At 41.0% G+C, this 19,725-nt stretch overlaps 1 protein-coding gene across 1 annotated transcript; it reads left to right on the top strand.

Annotated features, from left to right (window-relative positions):
- The first annotated feature begins 5,048 nt into the window (after positions 1–5,048).
- LOC310949142 (myosin heavy chain, fast skeletal muscle-like) lies at positions 5,049–18,358 on the top strand. The gene is made up of 41 exons (XM_083916475.1): positions 5,049–5,091; positions 5,231–5,268; positions 5,586–5,807; positions 5,881–6,024; positions 6,122–6,278; positions 6,373–6,400; positions 7,560–7,659; positions 7,754–7,846; positions 7,925–7,988; positions 8,070–8,168; positions 8,910–9,013; positions 9,119–9,257; positions 9,370–9,488; positions 9,671–9,820; positions 9,916–10,086; positions 10,168–10,468; positions 10,574–10,638; positions 10,739–10,826; positions 10,960–11,077; positions 11,162–11,285; positions 11,510–11,646; positions 11,727–11,982; positions 12,063–12,305; positions 12,388–12,564; positions 12,645–12,790; positions 12,881–12,971; positions 13,076–13,465; positions 13,570–13,696; positions 13,791–13,909; positions 13,996–14,192; positions 14,507–14,690; positions 14,788–14,953; positions 15,054–15,178; positions 15,252–15,560; positions 16,106–16,309; positions 16,399–16,524; positions 17,211–17,381; positions 17,492–17,596; positions 17,702–17,797; positions 17,915–18,046; positions 18,258–18,358. The coding sequence occupies exons 3-41, from the start codon at positions 5,601–5,603 to the stop codon at positions 18,276–18,278; spliced, it is 5,793 nt and encodes a 1,930-aa protein (XP_083772601.1). The 5' UTR covers positions 5,049–5,091; positions 5,231–5,268; positions 5,586–5,600; the 3' UTR covers positions 18,279–18,358.
- The last annotated feature ends 1,367 nt before the right edge of the window (positions 18,359–19,725 follow it).

The raw sequence follows: 19,725 nt of genomic DNA, 5'->3' as shown, positions 1-19,725 counted from the left end.
CAATTAATATTAGCTATTGTGAAAACGGATATTTATACAAAGCATCATCAAAGTTAAATATCACGTTAGCGGTTGTCCGCGCTAGCTGACTAGCTTTATTGCCTAGTTAAATGAATGTTAACTGAGCTCTTAAAACATTATACAGCCGATAATAATCTAGTTTCTATTACATTAATAGACGGCGAAAGGACATAGAATGCAATGATTTACACATTTGATCGTTCTCAAATCAAATCGTTTTTAGCACTATTTATTACTAGCTACTTACCTTTAATAGTCCGTGTGTCAAGCGATGAAAAAAGATGTAATCAAATAGACCCACAATGCACCATGGACACATGCGAAAAGAGGCATACGTCCTGCCTACGTTCAAACCCGACGCAGGGGGCTTTCAACTCATTTAAGGACTTCCCTGAGCTTCAGATATAGACGTTTAAGGAGAGCCCAAAACTTCAAATATGGACGTTTAAGCAGAGCCCTAAGCTTCAAATATCGCCGCGGACGGGCTTACATTGGAATGACTTGAAAGCCCTTTGCGTCGGGTTTGTACGTTTAAGGAGACCTTTTTAGTCCGTAACTAACGCCAAAGGCCCCTGACCAATCGTCAGTTTTTGACGCGTTGGGAGTGAGACTGTGTTGCAGTGTTGCAGCAGGACCCCCATAATCAACCTGTGATTTGGTCTTACGACATTTGTGTTCAGATTTGCGGCAGGTTCTTTTTAGTGCCCTCACTCTTTCCATATTCCTCCAAGGAGCTTTTGTTTTACCAGAAATTAGTTTAGCTTTCATAGGTGCAACATCATCCATAATTTTTTTAATTATTGACCAAATTGTCACATAAGGACAGAGAGGACAAATTAAAATCAGACTGTGAACAACTACCCCTAACAGAGATTGTATATCTAGTAATAAACATGTCAGATGTCTCTGCACAAATGTCTCATCTTTTGACTAGCTTTAAACCAGGTACATATTCGGTCGGCAGAGCAACATTAAAAAAAAATACAAAAATGATCTGAACAGCCGACATCTAGTATGCACTTTGGGGTTAAGTCAATGCCTTTAGAGATAACCAGGTCAAGAGTATGACCTTGATTATGTGTCGGCTCGGTAATGTGTTGTTGTTAAGTCCAAAAGCTGATAATGTGTCGGTGAACTGGTTGGCAAAACAATCAGTAGCATTATCAATATGTAGCATTATCAATATAATATAGAGTCATATTCAAGAGCAATGCAGAGCAAAAGTTTTGTAGCCAGTGATGGAGACGAACAGTAGACTAAAGCGTTCTGAGTTTTTGGAGAGAGTTGGAATGGGGCCAGATAACAGACAGCATTTTCCCAGACTCTCAATTGTGTAGCAGAGGGACTCCAAGTCTGCGTGCAATTTGCTGGAATTTCTAGCCATGACGTCATTCGTTCCCACGTGTGCTAGAACAATATTAACAGTGGGATGTATGTCAATGAGCGTCGGTATGAGTTTGATTAAATCGACTACCTTTCCACCAGAGAGACAATAGGTAATAGCACCAGGGAGAGTCAGATACCTAACGATAGAGTCACCAACTATAAAAATCTCCGGACTGCTGCTTACCTCACTGTTGCTGTAGACGGCTAGTTTCAGTGGCAGCATTAGCGCCGGATGCGTCCAGCAGATTCAGCGGTGCAGCCCCCTGGTTGGAGGGACCATGGCAGGGCTGAGATTGTAGACCTACCATAGTGGTGGCCGGGGCTCTGGATGTCGGAACCGGAGCCACATCACTGCCCTCCGGTGACATTGCACACACACGGGGTTGCCTGTCAGATGGAGAGACGGGCGCGAGTGCACAGTGTGTCCAGCCGGGGGAACGAAGACTGCGGAGCAGGGAGAGAAGGCCAAAACTCTGCATCAGGTAATGAAGGAGGGGATAAACGTCTGAGACAGGTGAAGAAGTTGGACAGCGGGATGGGATAATCATCTTCATCTTCTGAGCACAGAATAAATTGGGGGGGAGAGACCCCAGAGGTGTGATCATGAATGGTGTCCTCTCTTAGATGATTAGACAAAGAGGCAATATTTCCTACAGTTGCTAACATAAAATTCCTCAACTTAACTTAATCAGCAAGGTTACACCCTAACCATCATTAAAAACAGAACTCATATAGCATAATTACATTCCTGTGCCTAGCCGTTCATGTAAAATCTCATAACATGTAATTGATGCCCAGTTGTAGTTTAGTTACCAATTCATAGAATGGAGAAGGAAGTTGCGTTGGTGTTGCTTAAATGCCAGTGTCTGGTCCTTGTGACCAGGTTGAAGAAAGTTGTTCCTTGTCCTGGTTGTGTTACTTTTAAACAAAAGACAAATCTAATCACTCGTTTTTTGTGCAGAGATGGTCTTTGTGACCACCAGTAGTGGTTAACTTGTGGTCCTACTCCAAGCAGGCTGTATTCAAGGCCTAGGGACAGCTGGCAGCTGGTCCCTGGATGATTAGAGGTTCAGGCAGAGGGAATGGAATTCTCCAGTTTTATAGACATGGGGATGTCATCAGCCAGGAGTCAGGTCAACCAATGGCAGCTGACAGTTTGGATATTTGGAAAGTTTTCACACCTGGGTGTGACCTATGAGAGCCCGCTGGGTCACATGGCAGTTATTTGTCTTTGGCTATGCGGTCAGGAACAAAGGGCCATGACACAGGCTTTCAGGCCTGGTCTTTTTTTTTATCAGGCCAAGGTCTTGTCTTGATGTGGTTGCATCTTAATAGGGATTTAATATACTATTTGAATTCTGCACAGGGTTTTTTTTCAGTTAAACTCATACTGCAGCCTACACAATACTAGTTATAGAGGTGAAACTTTAAACTTTTGTTCAGACCCCCGCAAGTACAGCAGACACCAAAAATGACACATGTTCACCAGCAGGTGGTGGTATAATCAAGTTGAAGCGTTTTTGCCTGTAACTCCCACATTGTACCTTGCACATTCAAAATGATTGGTATCTTGGTATATAGGCCTAACCCATTTCAGAATTCATCATATCTTAGCAATTATAAGTCAAATTACCAAGGAACTTAGAACAACAGTTTCTGATGCTCCTCTGAGGCTTTGAGAAAAATATGACATTAATAAGCCAGGAGGTTGCTTTCTTTTGAATATCACTCATATTGGAGCATTAACTGTACTAGTTATGGAAACAAAACTTTCAGGGGAGGTATAGACTGGGCCCACATAGAACAGACCAAAAATGACACATGTCCACCACAAGGTGGCGATAGAATCAAGGAAAAAGCTTTTTCGCCTCCAACTTCCACCTAGTATATCACACATTTAGATATCTTACATCCACATGTTTTCTGAAAGGAACTGAATCTTGGGATACGGACCGCAACGCATTTCTGCCTAGTACTTTTGCACTAAATCACGAAAAATTTAAATCCTATCTTTTTGAACTTCTCCTAGGCTGAGAGTCCGATCACCACAAAACCTTGCAGGAACTATCCTTCAATCATCTTGATGAAAAGTTATCAAAAGAATTGTACACGTTCAAAACATGTGTGAGTTAGAAAGGAAGAACTTCCTGTATGTTGTAGTCAAAACAGGAAGTGTTGTATATCTCCGCAACATTTAGTCCGATTAATATTAAACTCAGATTGGTAGTTCCCCATGGCATTGTGCAAAATAAGAGGTAAATCGGACATTAGTTGGTGCTGTAACGCAAAATTGAAAAACACACAAACGTCTGAAGCCGAGAGTCCCATCAGCACAAAATTTTGCACACATAATCCTTCTACCCCTAGAATCAAAAGTTATCAATCAAACAATGTGGAAGTTATAGGGGAAAGACTTCCTGTACACTGAAGTCAAAACAGGAAGTGGCGCCATTTTCAAGAATTTACGTCAATCTTGGAGTAGGGGCTGTACTTTAAGGGGCGCTAGCGAAAAAAATCTGCCATTCCCAATTCTGAAACAAATAATACATACATTTTCAACAGTCCTGAATCATTTGTGAAGTTTGGTGAGTGAGTTTTTTAATATGATTTTGCCCCCCTAAAGGCAATTAATTAATTGATGCATATTACTAACTTTCCTTACAGTTAATGCTAATTTTGTGGTTGCTTGCATTCCTTGGCCTGTCTTTGTGTCTGTATGTCTGTCTGTCTCCCTCTCCCTCTCTCCCCCAACCACTCAAGGCAGATGGCAGTCTGACATAGAGCCGGGTCTGTTCAATTGTTGGGTCTCTGTAAATCATAAATAAGTCATAGAGTGTCGTCTAGACCTACCCTTTATGTAAAGTGTCTTGAGACAACATTTGTTGTGATTTGGCACTATAACGGAATACCAATTGAATTGAATATTTCCGTAAGCTTCAAGAAAATGAATGACAAAATCTTTACAGAGTATGATGTGTATGTAGGCGCATATGCATCGTCTTTATTAACTGTTTTATTTTATCTCACGGAAGAGTGGCAACTGAACAAACTACCTTAGATGATGTGCTGTAAATTATCACATATGATGTGACATGTATCAAAATAAAATAGTTTTAATCCTGAATTGCATTGTCTGTGTTTTTTTTTGTGTGTGTGTTTTTTTTTATCATATTGTGTCCTCTTAAAGGGATCAAATGTGAGTTTTAACTATTTGGGACACAGTTTAAAGAAAATATACAATTTTAATTGGAATGGCTGGCTGCAACATAAGCTATGCTGCAAAATTTTTCATTAGCTGTTTTAAATCAAAATGTGATGAAACCAATGTTGCATTTGAGGTCTGTAGACTGAAAACTACTAAGCATGCCCCCCAATGTAAAGGTCACAAGCACAGGCGGTTAAGAGGAGAGCCAAGACATTACAGAGTGACTTCATTGTCAAGAATGTCTGAGACCACTTTTGGATCTCTATGGAGAATAACCTGGCCTTAATAACTGAAACCTGAAACATAAGATGGTGTATTATTACAACATATTTTTTTTATGTGTGTCTATCTGCCTTACCACATTTGGTGTGTGTATTTACCACTTATATTTTGAGCTGTGTCATCAAAACCAAAGTCAATATAAAGGCCACTTGTGGACACATTGTGTGACACTGAAGACCTGTGAGTTCCTGCTTGTGGTAAATCCATATTCTCTTACTTGTCTGCTACAGACCATTTGAATGGGTTTCTTTATTTAAGAAATAAGTTTTGTAGTTAGAAACATTTGCTGAGTTAATCCTGTTTTTACAGCTACTCTAACAATGAAATCTGTTTCAGATAGGATTGGTACATACTGTTGACAGAGGGGAGGTGAGGTAAGGAAAACTTTTAAAACTTTTACTTTTTTTCTTCATAAGCCTTTAATATGCAAAACATTTAGCATTTATTGAATGTCCACAGGTATGTAACTACACATTTTGACCAAAGTCAACAATTTGTCAGTATTTGTTCTTAATATCAGCTAAGTTTGAAAAGCACTTTGAGTAAAGTCGAAACCAAACTATAACGATCCACAGACATGGTTTCAGTGGAGATATGTTTTTTTAGCAGACTTTCCGATTCAAGTGCTGTTTAATAACATGGACTTCAAACATTAGTCTAAGAAAGTGACTTCTTTGTAATTATCTAACAGACATCAGCTGCCACCATGAGCACAGACGCGGAGATGGCCGTTTATGGCAAAGCTGCCATTTATCTCCGTAAGCCAGAGAGGGAGAGAATTGAAGCTCAAGCTAAACCATTTGATGCCAAGACTGCCTGCTACGTGGCTGATGTCAAGGAGCTGTACTTGAAGGCAACAATCCTCAAGAGAGATGGTGACAAAATCTCAGTCAAAGTCCTGGACACTCAGGAGGTTGGTATCATAAAATAAGTCAACTGGGAATTCTATATGATCTGTTCTCACTGTGACAAATGTCCATATACAGGAGAAGACAGTTAAAGAAGCTGATGTCACTCCAATGAACCCTCCTAAGTATGACAAGATTGAAGACATGGCCATGATGACCCATCTCAATGAAGCCGCTGTGCTGTATAACCTCAAAGAGCGTTATGCAGCATGGATGATCTACGTAAGACAATCCGCCTAGTGTGAAAAGAGAGCTATTGGAAATGGCTATACTTGTAGGAAACAGAAAATGTTAACTATTAACTATTGATAACTTTCAGACCTACTCTGGGTTGTTCTGTGCCACTGTGAATCCCTACAAATGGCTCCCAGTGTACGATGCTGAATGTGTAAGTGCCTATAGAGGCAAGAAACGTATGGAGGCTCCACCCCATATCTTCTCAGTCTCTGACAATGCATATCAGTTCATGCTCACTGGTAAGTCATTATCATAGCTGTGTACTATAGAATTTATATGTCTATGAGGTTTCTCTTGTACTAAATCCTAATTATTTTTGTTTTTAATTAACAGATAGGGAGAACCAGTCCATCTTGATCACGTAAGTTTGTACTATTTACGCTTATTGACATGATTTAAATGTTCCTTGTTTAATTTTTGAAATGCAATGTTCGTTTTTTGTGGCAAACCGGTTGTTGCGTGACTTAAAAAAGTGAGACCATCCCCTTCTTTCTTGGTTGCCTTTGACAGCCTTAGCACTGCCTTCTATGTAGAGAATGTGGCTTGAAATGTTCCCAAAAAATGCAAAGGATGTGACGTGTTCCGTGGTCCCAAGTCCCTTACCTCTCTTTAGTTCCCCTACAGCCAACATTCTGCAGCATTAGCTAACGTTAGCTGAGAAATGGATGCCGCAAATGTCAACCGATGCTGTACTTCAGCTATAAATTTTGCAATGGCAGCCCTGAGACAGACTTAAGGTTGGCAGCTGTCTTGTGTAATAGCAGTAAATAGTTTGCTGATCCAGCGTGGAATCTTACTCTGTGCCAGGACTCGGTCCCCCAGTAATGGGGTTCCGGCTGGCTGAGGGTCTGTCGTTTGCTGGCCAATGCAAAGTGTGTCTACCGGAGACACAGCCTGAGCAGACTGTATTGTAGTGGTACGACCTACCCGCCCCATCTTGATAAAACTCCTAGAGGAAGTTTGTGGACGAATTGCTAGCTAGCTGATGTAGCAAAGAACTACATTAAGTGGAAAATGTCAGCCATTCATCCAGACTCCCGGGTCTGATCTGACTTGCAGTTTGTGAATGACTTTATAAGCTGGCATTGAGAAGCATTCAAATCCAGATTCATGCAGCATAGCTGAGTTACAGCTAGCTGGCTAATGTTAGCAACTTGCTCTCCATCATAACCTACGCTAAAGGTTGGCCATTTGGCTGAGCGGCATGAATTTGTCATTGGTTCCGTCATGGCATTGGCTTATGGAGTGATTTGCAGACAGCAAGCTAGTGTCATTTTAAATGGGAATTAAATGAATATTACAGCTTTCTATCAACATGATGCTTGTCTTACTGTTATGGCCGGTACTATAGAATTTGCACACACAGATGGTGTGTGAGCATGTGAGCAACAGTACTACCTTCAGTTCAGTATGCAACATGGGTGGCGCTTATAACAAGGGTTCTCTGAACATTAAACATAGAACCCCGGAAACAGATAAATATTTCAATCAAATTCTTATAATACTGTGTCTACTCGTAGTGGAGAATCTGGTGCTGGAAAGACTGTGAACACCAAACGTGTCATCCAGTACTTTGCAACAATATCAGTTGGTGGAGAAAAGAAAAGGGACACAACAAAGGTATGGTACTGCGTAGTGATTACAATTCAGATTTCTTAGATAATGGAATATTTTTCAGTCATGTTCTGATAGCAGTTCTAATCCTGGATTATAGGGGTCACTGGAGGATCAGATTATTGCAGCCAATCCCCTGCTTGAGGCCTATGGTAATGCCAAAACTGTGAGGAATGACAACTCTTCTCGTTTTGTAAGTATGGACATATTTCTACACAAGTGAGGTCTTCCAGATGAGCAAGGACATCAAACAATCCTTTTGTTCCCAAAGGGTAAATTCATCAGAATTCATTTCGGCACAACTGGCAAACTGGCTAGTGCTGATATTGAAACATGTAAGTAATAATACTCATAGTATATACAAACAACTGGAACTGAGATTTAACTAGGCTGTAACCTGTAAACAATATTTGTAGATCTGCTGGAGAAGTCTAGAGTGACATTCCAGCTTCCGGCTGAAAGAGGCTACCACATCTTCTACCAGATGATGACCAACTTCAAACCTGAGCTGATTGGTAAGCAGACTGAGATCTTGCTAAGCCCCCAACACAGCGACTTCCTGGTTGATCCAGTAAGGAAGAAAAATGCCAAAATGGCAGGTCCTTGAGTGGCCACTAGGGACAGGTTTCATAAAAATGCAATTTGTAATTGACCCCCATGTTAAATAGGCCGTTTTAACAGTATAATTAAACCTAATTAAGGCCTGGTAGATGTTGGTGTTTAGGTCATATCTCCATGGCAACATGGAGAGGGGTGAAGTTTTTTATACCTAGTTTTTATTTTATTGGAGGTCAAAGCCTCCAATGAGCCTCTTGAGTGACAGCTAGCTGCTGGCCTTCACTTCGCCTCAGATGCTGGTTGTCAGGATTAGCATGCTAACTCTGTCATTGCGACCTCTACTGCAATCATTTGTGCGATGGTGTCACTATAAGTGACAAGATGGTTTTCCCCTCAACCAACTGTACCAACAAATTGTTTAGAAACACAACATATTAGCTCAGTTGTGCTAATTAAATAGCCGCACTTGCACCATGACTTGCAATATAGCCCACTATCGATGACACATACACTAGATGCTAATCTAGATGGCAACTCCCATGGGCGAGGATGGTTGGATCAAGTTGAGAGACTGGACCTCGAGGGAGAGGCTACTTCCTTTTTTTATACAGTCTTTGGATCTTGCACAACCTTGAGAGTGCTTCCATTTTTTATATGAAACAGATGTATTGATGTTCTGTCCATTATTTGATCTCCAGATTTGTGTCTCATCACAACCAACCCCTATGACTTCCCCATGTGCAGCATGGGTCAGATCGCTGTTGCCAGCATTGATGACAATGTTGAGCTGGAGGCCACTGACGTGAGTGATCTTCACTTGTATTTCAATATTTTTTGTGCATACAAGTATATTAAGTGCATTTTCCAAAGTGATTATGTTTTGTGTGGACACATCTTTTGATCTCAGAACGCTATTGACATCCTGGGCTTCAGTAATGAAGAGAAGATGAGCATCTACAAGATGACTGGTGCTGTGCTTCACCATGGTAACATGAAGTTCAAGCAGAAGCAGCGTGAGGAGCAGGCTGAGCCTGATGGCACAGAGGGTGAATATTTAATGTTAATTCAAAGAGAATAGCTTGGAAACAACAGCAATAGAGTTCTCTATAACACTGGTTTCTGATCATATCATAATTGAGAGCACTAAACTATTTTCAGAGGCTGATAAGGTTGCCTATTTGCTGGGTCTGAACTCAGCCGACCTGCTGAAGGCTCTGTGCTACCCCAGAGTGAAGGTCGGAAATGAGTATGTCACCAAGGGACAGACTGTGAATCAGGTAAACAAGAATTATCAGTATCCAAAAGCTTACTTTTTAAGAGATTGGTTGTGTTAGTTATGCTGAATGCATAATGTAGTAAAAGTCCACGACCATCTTGGATTATTTTTCATTCCTTTAATTAGGAAAAGTTCAAAATACCAGCAATCCAATAATAAAATCACATCCTTGATTTTATTCAGGTGTGTAACTCAGTGAGTGCCCTGGCAAAATCTATCTACGAGAGGATGTTCTTGTGGATGGTCGTCCGTATCAACCAGATGTTGGACACCAAACAGGCGAGGCAGTACTTCATTGGTGTCCTGGATATCGCTGGCTTTGAAATCTTCGACGTAAGTTTCCTTTCCAATAGTTCAGCAGATCATACTTTTCATGAAGGAAACATTATTTTTGCTTGTTAGAGATTAAGTTGCTTGTCTCCTCACAGTTCAACACCTTGGAGCAGCTGTGCATCAACTTCACCAATGAGAAACTGCAACAGTTTTTCAACCACCACATGTTTGTCCTGGAGCAAGAAGAGTACAAGAAGGAAGGTATTATCTGGGAATTCATTGACTTTGGCATGGACTTGGCTGCCTGCATTGAGCTGATTGAAAAGGTAATAACAAGGAGATTATGTGTAATTAGTCTTAGTTGACTTTATGCATCACATAATGCCATACTTTCTATTCTTCTCAAGCCCATGGGCATCTTCTCCATCCTTGAAGAGGAGTGCATGTTCCCAAAGGCTTCAGACACAACCTTCAAGAACAAGCTTTATGACCAGCATCTTGGCAAAACCAAAGCATTTGAGAAGCCAAAGCCTGCTAAGGGCAAAGCTGAGGCCCACTTCTCCCTGGTGCACTATGCTGGTACTGTGGACTACAATATCGCCGGCTGGCTGGACAAGAACAAGGATCCACTGAATGACTCTGTTGTTCAGCTGTACATGAAATCCTCAGTGAAACTGCTGGTGTTTCTGTATCCTCCTGTTGTTGAGGGTAAGACATTGAATACAGAAAACACTTTTTAGCTAGCTGCAGCATGTGCTCATGGATATTTTATGGGCCATCTAATAAAACATGTTCTCTTAAAATTATCCACAGAGGTTGGAAAGAAGGGAGGCAAGAAGAAGGGTGGTTCTATGCAGACTGTGTCTTCACAGTTTAGGGTAAGGTTTAACTTTGCAAATGTTTTCAATATATCCCAGTTTATACTCAAACTCACAATTGTGTTCTGTCATAATAATAATTATCATTTTGAACCTACAGGAGAACTTGGGGAAGCTGATGACTAACTTGAGGAGCACCCACCCTCACTTTGTGCGCTGCCTGATTCCCAATGAGTCAAAGACTCCAGGTATATAGAGAACATAATCATCATATTCTTTAAAAAGTTGTTTCGATATGCTTGTATGGTTAACTTAATTTTGTGCTTCCCCAACAAAGACACTATTTATGCAAAGAAATCATTAAGAATTGTCTTTCTATAGGTCTGATGGAGAACTTCCTGGTCATCCACCAGCTCAGGTGTAACGGTGTGCTGGAGGGTATCAGAATCTGCAGGAAAGGTTTCCCCAGCAGAATCCTCTACGCTGACTTCAAGCAGAGGTATTAATTGATAATTCGATAGAATTTTGATGCAGATTATTAAAAGACAATACTTACACTGACCATTAACTCTGTCATAAAAAGGTATAAGGTGCTAAATGCCAGTGTCATCCCTGAGGGCCAGTTCATTGACAACAAGAAGGCTTCAGAGAAGCTGCTTGGGTCAATTGATGTTAACCATGATGAGTACAAATTTGGACACACCAAGGTAAGCACCATGCCTACATCATTTTACTGAAGAATAATTACCAAGGAGGTTAACTTGTTTAGTCCAGTGTGTTTCAACCATATGGGGTGTGCGAAAACCTTTTTGTTGTTGTTGCTGTTGTTGTTGTTGCTGTTGTTGTTGTTGTTGTTGTTGTTGTTGTTCTGCAGGGTGTGAATCATTCACTGAATTCATCTGAATTTAATTTTTATTATTCATTTGTTCAGGTATTCTTTAAAGCCGGTCTGATAGGTGTTCTTGAGGAGATGAGAGATGATAAACTGGCGGTTCTGGTCACCATGACTCAAGCTTTGTGCCGTGGTTATGTCATGAGAAAGGAGTTTGTCAAGATGATGGAGAGGAGGCAAGTTGAAAACAGCTCATTCTAAATGATGGTATATAAAAAAAAAAACATTTTCTATAACAGCCACTTCTTGTGTGCAGGGAAGCCATATATACCATCCAGTACAATGTCCGCTCATTCATGAATGTGAAACATTGGCCATGGATGAAGGTGTACTACAAGATCAAGCCTCTACTGAAGAGTGCTGAAACTGAGAAGGAGCTGGCAAATATGAAGGAGAACTATGATAAGATGAAGACTGACTTGGCTACTGCCCTTGCCAAAAAGAAGGAACTAGAGGAGAAGATGGTGTCCCTTCTGCAGGAGAAGAATGATCTGCACCTGCAAGTAGCATCTGTAAGTACACCCCAACAGACAGTTGATGTTGTTTCATATGTTTCAATGTTGATGGACTAATTTTTAATGAAATAAAATAGGAAACAGAAAATCTGTCAGATGCTGAAGAGAGGTGTGAGGGACTTATCAAAAGTAAGATTCAGATGGAGGCCAAACTCAAAGAGACAACTGAGAGACTGGAGGATGAAGAGGAAATCAATGCTGAGCTCACTGCCAAGAAGAGAAAGCTGGAGGATGAATGCTCTGAGCTCAAGAAGGATATTGATGATCTGGAGCTTACCTTGGCCAAAGTGGAGAAAGAGAAACATGCCACTGAGAACAAGGTTTGTAAATAATTATCTTTCCAGCTGATCAAGTAAAATTGTATGACTTTTGTTTAATGAGAAAATCTCTCTTGGACACTAGGTTAAGAACCTGACTGAGGAGATGGCCTCTCAGGATGAGAGCATTGCTAAGCTGACCAAGGAAAAGAAAGCCCTTCAGGAGGCTCATCAGCAGACTCTTGATGACCTGCAGGCTGAGGAAGACAAAGTCAACACTCTGACCAAGGCCAAGACCAAGCTGGAGCAGCAAGTGGATGATGTAAGTTTACAAAGACACTTGGGTTGACAAAGCAAGATTCTTCTTTAATGTGATCATTAAAAACTCATGTTAATGTTCAGCTTGAGGGTTCTCTGGAGCAAGAGAAGAAGCTGCGCATGGACCTTGAGAGAGCCAAGAGGAAGCTCGAGGGTGATCTGAAACTGGCCCAGGAATCCATCATGGATCTTGAGAACGACAAGCAGCAGTCTGATGAAAAAATTAAAAAGTAACTGTTTTTTAATTTCTACAACAGCCATTCTTCTTGTAGAAGGGAAAAAATGTCAACTGCATAAACTCTTTTCTATAATTTTCACAGGAAGGACTTTGAAGTCAGTCAGCTCCTTAGCAAGATTGAAGATGAGCAGTCACTGGGTGCTCAGCTGCAGAAGAAAATCAAGGAGCTTCAGGTGACATTTTATATTTAATATTTTGTATTAAATATTGGTGTATAGTATATTGTGTGAATTAAAAGTGAAAGTTTACTTAAAGACATAACACCTACATGAAACAGGCTCGTATTGAGGAACTGGAGGAGGAGATTGAGGCTGAGCGTGCTGCTCGTGCCAAGGTTGAGAAGCAGAGAGCTGACCTCTCCAGGGAACTTGAGGAGATCAGTGAGAGGCTGGAGGAGGCCGGTGGTGCCACTGCTACTCAGATTGAGATGAACAAGAAGCGTGAAGCTGAGTTCCAGAAGCTCCGCCGTGACCTTGAGGAGTCCACTCTGCAGCATGAATCCACTGCTGCTGCTCTTCGCAAGAAGCAGGCTGACAGCGTTGCTGAACTGGGAGAACAGATCGACAACCTCCAGCGTGTCAAGCAGAAGCTTGAGAAGGAAAAGAGTGAATACAAGATGGAGATTGATGACCTCTCAAGCAACATGGAGGCTGTAGCTAAAGCAAAGGTACACAATATGCTATTTTAATTCTAAAATTAATATAGTAGATAAGGTAATACATATTATGAATAATATGTGATCACTGATTTAATCTCACCTTTCCTCATTAGGGAAATCTTGAAAAGATGTGCCGTACTCTTGAGGACCAACTTAGCGAACTGAAGACCAAGAATGATGAAAATGTTCGTCAAATCAATGACACAAGTGCACAGAAAGCACGTCTCCTGACAGAAAATGGTATCTACATGTTATCAGTGAATGATCGGTTGTGTATGTTATTGAGAGACGTAACACAAACTAATACAGTTTATCATGAAATCTTTAACACAAGGTGAGTTCAGCCGTCAAATTGAAGAGAAAGAAGCTCTTGTCTCCCAGCTGACCAGAGGAAAACAAGCCTTCACACAGCAGATTGAGGAGCTGAAAAGACACATTGAGGAGGAAGTTAAGGTAAGAAACTGATAAGAAAGTGTGTACTGGTGTTATTAGGTTGGGGTTGGGGAAATAATTATATTCAATCATATTACTTTCATCAGGCCAAGAATGCTCTTGCCCATGGACTGCAATCAGCCCGTCATGACTGTGATCTGCTGAGGGAGCAGTTTGAGGAGGAGCAGGAGGCCAAGGCTGAGCTGCAGCGTGGAATGTCCAAGGCCAACAGTGAGGTGGCTCAGTGGAGATCTAAGTATGAAACTGATGCTATCCAGCGCACTGAGGAGCTGGAGGAAGCCAAGTGAGTAAAATTCAAACAATTAAATGGCCAGCTCAGTAGTGTTGCAATTTAACATAACTCAACTGAAAACTGTATTGCCTGGATCAATACAGTTCTTGTATTTAAAGAAATATATGCAAACGTTTTTATTTTAATTTAGTATCTTATTCTGGAGAACACATTTTTAGATCTCTTTTCTAAAAAATCTGAAATTATTTGTATTTTACTACATACATACATATAATATATAAAATACAATGTTACACAAAAATGTATTGAAAGTGCTTGTAACTTCATAGCTTTAACTCAAAGACTAATCTTACCTCTTCAATCAGGAAAAAATTGGCCCAACGCCTTCAGGATGCTGAGGAGCAGATTGAGGCAGTGAATTCCAAATGTGCTTCTCTTGAGAAAACCAAACAGAGGCTCCAGAGTGAGGTGGAGGACCTCATGATTGATGTGGAGAGGGCCAATGCACTGGCTGCTAACCTGGACAAGAAGCAGAGGAACTTTGACAAGGTAGCATTGTTTACTTTGTGTGCCCAAGCCATACAATCAATGAAATACATTTATTTATTTTCCAACATAACCAACTGAAATGTATTTTATTAATCAGGTGTTGGCAGAGTGGAAACAGAAGTACGAGGAGGGTCAGGCAGAGCTTGAGGGAGCACAGAAGGAGGCTCGTTCTCTCAGCACTGAGCTGTTCAAGATGAAGAACTCTTATGAGGAAACTCTGGATCACCTAGAGACCATGAAGCGTGAAAACAGGAACCTGCAACGTGAGTTACAGAAACATTGTATCCAGCATGTATGTGTCATGGACTTAAGTGTTTTGACACGTTGAGGCTTAACAATAAAAACACATGTATCTCTCTGCAGAGGAGATCTCAGATCTGACTGAACAGATTGGCGAGACTGGCAAGAGCATCCATGAACTGGAGAAGTCTAAGAAACAAGTAGAGACAGAGAAAGCTGAGATCCAGACAGCTCTTGAAGAGGCTGAGGTACATTTTTTCACAAATGTAGTACAAAAGGTTTGAAAGCAGAGCTTAACATATAATTTGTTGATATTTTAAGGGAACTCTGGAACACGAAGAGTCCAAGATCCTGCGTGTCCAGCTGGAGCTCAACCAGATTAAGGGTGAGGTGGACAGAAAGCTGGCAGAGAAAGATGAGGAGATGGAGCAGATCAAGAGGAACAGCCAGAGGGTGATTGACTCCATGCAGAGCACTCTGGATTCTGAGGTCAGGAGCAGGAATGATGCCCTGAGAATTAAGAAGAAGATGGAGGGAGACCTGAATGAGATGGAGATTCAGCTGAGCCATGCCAATCGCCAGGCTGCTGAGTCACAGAAGCAGCTGAGGAATGTCCAGGCACAACTAAAGGTAAAACACAGAGTTGTTAGACTTAGACTTCTCTTTATTGATCCTTTGGGGTGCCTCCCGCAAGGAAATTGAGATTCCTGCAGTTTACAAAAGACCCAAGAGGGGTATAAAAAATATACAGTATAAGATAACCAATAAACTCTTAGCTAAATAAATACAGAAAGTATAAAAAAACAATAAACAGTAAGCAATACACTCTTAGTCATATATATATATATATATATATATATATATATATATATATGAGTTAGATGTAAGAATACAGGTCAAATTAAATTAAATTAAATTAAATTAAATCAGATAAGCTAAATGTAGAGGAAATGTATAAGAAAAATGTATGACTGTGTATGACAGAAATGAGCAGCAAGATTCAATTATTGCACTTAAGTGGTGGATAAAGTTATTGCACAAAAAAGAAGAAGAAGATAAGTGTCCAGGTATGTAAGAGTAGATTATTAATTGCACAGTGAGTGGCTCCAGAGACTGTGGTCAGTGCAGCTACATTTTGGCATCCATGTGAATATTCTCCTGATATTTTTCACTAGGATGCACTACTGCACCTTGATGATGCTGTCAGAGCCCAGGATGACCTCAAGGAACAAGTTGCTATGGTGGATCGCAGAAACGGTCTCATGGTAGCTGAAATTGAGGAACTCAGAGCTGCTCTGGAACAGACAGAGAGAAGCCGCAAAGTTGCTGAGCAGGAGTTGGTGGACGCCAGTGAGCGTGTTGGACTTCTGCACTCTCAGGTGAACAATCCATATAATTTATTAAATCATCATATGGTATTTCAAATAATGTGAAAATTTGGAAACTGATGACTCTTTTTACCTTTTAGAACACAAGCCTTATGAACACTAAGAAGAAGCTTGAGGCTGACCTGGTCCAGGTCCAGGGTGAAGTGGATGATACGGTTCAGGAAGCAAGGAATGCAGAGGAGAAGGCCAAGAAGGCCATCACTGATGTAGGTTTGGATTTCATTTGTCCTTACCTTTACTCCAGTGGCGATTGCTTTAAGACTGCAAGGGTGGTGAAATATGTCCTGCTGTGTGTACATTTCATTGACTAAATATGCGCTAGAAAGCCTTCATCTTTTGTTCAGAATCAGCTACTTATCACAGGTAACCGGTGCAACTTCCTTCTCATTCATCGACACAACGCTTTACACAGCTTCTACTGACTTCAATGCGTGGAGTGGGTTTTTCCATTTTTCCACTGCAGCGAAAGTAGACGCTCATTCAAAAAAAAATCACTAGCGTTGTGTTTAGCGACTCTGTTCTGTCACTCAGCGGTTTCTTTCCCCAATGAGTAGTGTCAACTGAGGAGCTTTTCCCCCGTCACGATCCCTCACACTCACAGGCGGTCACACTTCACAGTAGCCTGGCGCAGCAGCTCCAGCTGGGGCCGTTTAAGCAGCCTAGCTCTGCTGGCCATTGAATGGACACTGGTCAAGTCCCTGGAAAAGACGCCTAGTTGGTACGACAAGGTCACAGATCATTTTCTTGAAAAGGGCTGAAGGGTAGAATTTATATAAAAATAAACAAACACATTTATGATGTAGGCCCCTCCTTGAGCATCAGTCGCCACTGCTTTACTCCAATGGGTTTTCTCAAGATAGTTTTAACTAACATTTAATGGTGTCTCCTCCAGGCTGCTATGATGGCTGAGGAGCTGAAGAAGGAGCAGGATACTAGCTCTCACCTGGAGAGGATGAAGAAGAACCTGGAGGTTGCTGTTAAGGACCTGCAGCATCGCCTGGATGAAGCTGAGAACCTGGCCATGAAGGGAGGCAAAAAGCAGCTCCAGAAACTTGAGTCTAGGGTAAGAAAGTCATGCTTAGATTTTGCAAAGCTGAAGCAAGACTTATGCAAAAGGTTGGATACTTACTTCTTTACTTACTTGGATACTTATTGTCTTATTGTTTTTTGAAGGTGCGTGAGCTGGAGGCAGAGGTTGAGGCTGAGCAGAGACGTGGAGCAGATGCTGTCAAGGGTGTCCGCAAATATGAGAGGAGGGTGAAGGAGCTCACCTATCAGGTACAGTCAGTTTGATAGTTAATATACTTAAATCAATTTGACATACTTATTATGAGAGACATATCAACATGTACATTTACTAAACTTTAAAACGAACTTGAACAGACTGAAGAGGACAAGAAAAATGTTACCAGGCTGCAGGATCTGGTTGACAAGTTGCAGCTCAAGGTGAAGGCCTACAAGAGGCAGGCTGAGGAGGCGGTAAGGACAATACATTTTTAACATTGAAAATATGATACTGTAGCAGATCTTTTTCACACAAAATAGAACTTTGGCCTTTTAGGACATTAAAAGATGTCAATTTCTTTGGATTTCCAGGAGGAGCAGGCCAATGTTCATCTGTCCAAGTGCAGGAAGGTCCAGCATGAGCTGGAGGAGGCTGAGGAGCGTGCTGACATCGCAGAGTCCCAGGTCAACAAGTTGAGAGCAAAGAGCCGTGACTCTGGCAAGGTAAATATGCAATATATAATTAATTTCATCTAAATGAAAATTAAATCAAATTAAACAACTAGTACTCTAATTTATTTCGTGCAATATTTTAGTCATCATCACTGATTACCGCACGTTTATGAAATTAACAACCGAATAAACCCTTATAGAATATGTGTGAGTAGATGCATATGCAGTGTATGTATGAATTGTTTTATTTTATTTTTTACAGGGAAAAGAGGCAGCTGAGTAAAGCATGTCAGCTGATGGGCTGTTTCTAATCATATAATATGATGTGAAATATTCCTCAATAAAATACTTCTTGATCTTAAATTGCATTGTCTGTGTTATTTTGATCTGAGAGAGAGCAAATATGAGATTTGGATCATCTGTGACACATCAAAAGCAAATTCTACAATCTTTATTGGAAAGGTAGTCCAAATATATATATAGTATATAGTACGTTACATATTTTTTTTATATTTACAAGTAGGGGTTGTTTTAAATGACAAAAATGCATAAAATACAGGTCTGTGGCACTCTTAACTTTTGATAACTTATCATTCTCGTGAAATTATTTTTGTAAAACTGAAATGACACAGAATGATAGCATTAATTACTGAATGCTATTTAAACAACATCACACACACAGAAATAAAATGATTTAACTTTAGGCGAGTACCATCAATCAATCAATTATACTTCATTCATCTCAGAGGGGGAAATTCTTTAAACCATGGTAATGCCTATGGCAGGACTTTATCAGACGCTTCTATTGCGTTGTTCCAGCCAGGATTGATTACCTTAATAGAGATCCTTCTGAAAGGAGGCTCATGAGGTACTGAGACACTTAGACCTACAGTATAAGCTAAGCAGTTCTTTGACCAAGGCACAAACAGCTTGTCACTTTTTCTACAGCTTTTGGTCCTGTCCATGTAGATGCAACATAACTGTCTTTAAAGCCACCATTTTCAAGTCCATCTGCTCCAGTGGTTCAAAATGTGCGACTAAAAGAGCTGCAAACACAGTTGGAAGGTCCCAGGGCAGGGCCAATGGTTTAGAAACTGGGAGCCTACAGTGGGCAATGTGTTGTGGGGATGATACATTTTCCCCCGCACCTGAGACTGCAGATCCCTACATATTGGCAAAGGCCATGACTCCTGGTAAAAGAGCTTGGTTATATCTGCCAGCCAGCATTTTGATCGCATGCACAATGACTTGCAGTATAGCCCACAAGCTATACTGGTCTGTTATCCCCTTCGATGGCTCATACACTAGATGCTAGTCTGAAGCAGTGGGTGGATTTAGGCCGTGAGGTTCGGTGTTTCATAGTCTATGGGAATGGTACTGTGTTGTACAGTTTAAATCATAAATCATAAATACTGGCTGCCTTCACTTGACACCCAGAGCTTGTGTGTTTCACACTAGAGACACAGGAGTGCCTGCACTCGACTTGCAAAGCCGATGCAATCTCCGCTAGAGACACAGGAAATTTAAAAAATGACTCCTGTTCCCCCCCGGTCCGGAAAAAAACCTCAACATTGACTCCCAGGCGATGGTGCTAATATTGCTTATTCTGTATACGTCAGGTATACATCAGCCAGATGGACGTATCTCCCTCCCCCCAACGTCACATCAATGCCCCTTTTTTGTAAGAGGAAATAAATTAAAGTTTTACAAGATGGTGGGTCCCAGAGCCG

This window comes from Echiichthys vipera (genome assembly GCF_963691815.1).
Source record: "Echiichthys vipera genome assembly, chromosome: 7".
Classification (NCBI taxonomy): domain Eukaryota; kingdom Metazoa; phylum Chordata; class Actinopteri; order Perciformes; family Trachinidae; genus Echiichthys; species Echiichthys vipera.
Note: the sequence above shows the minus strand (reverse complement) of the source record. Positions and strands in the feature narration are given on the sequence as shown.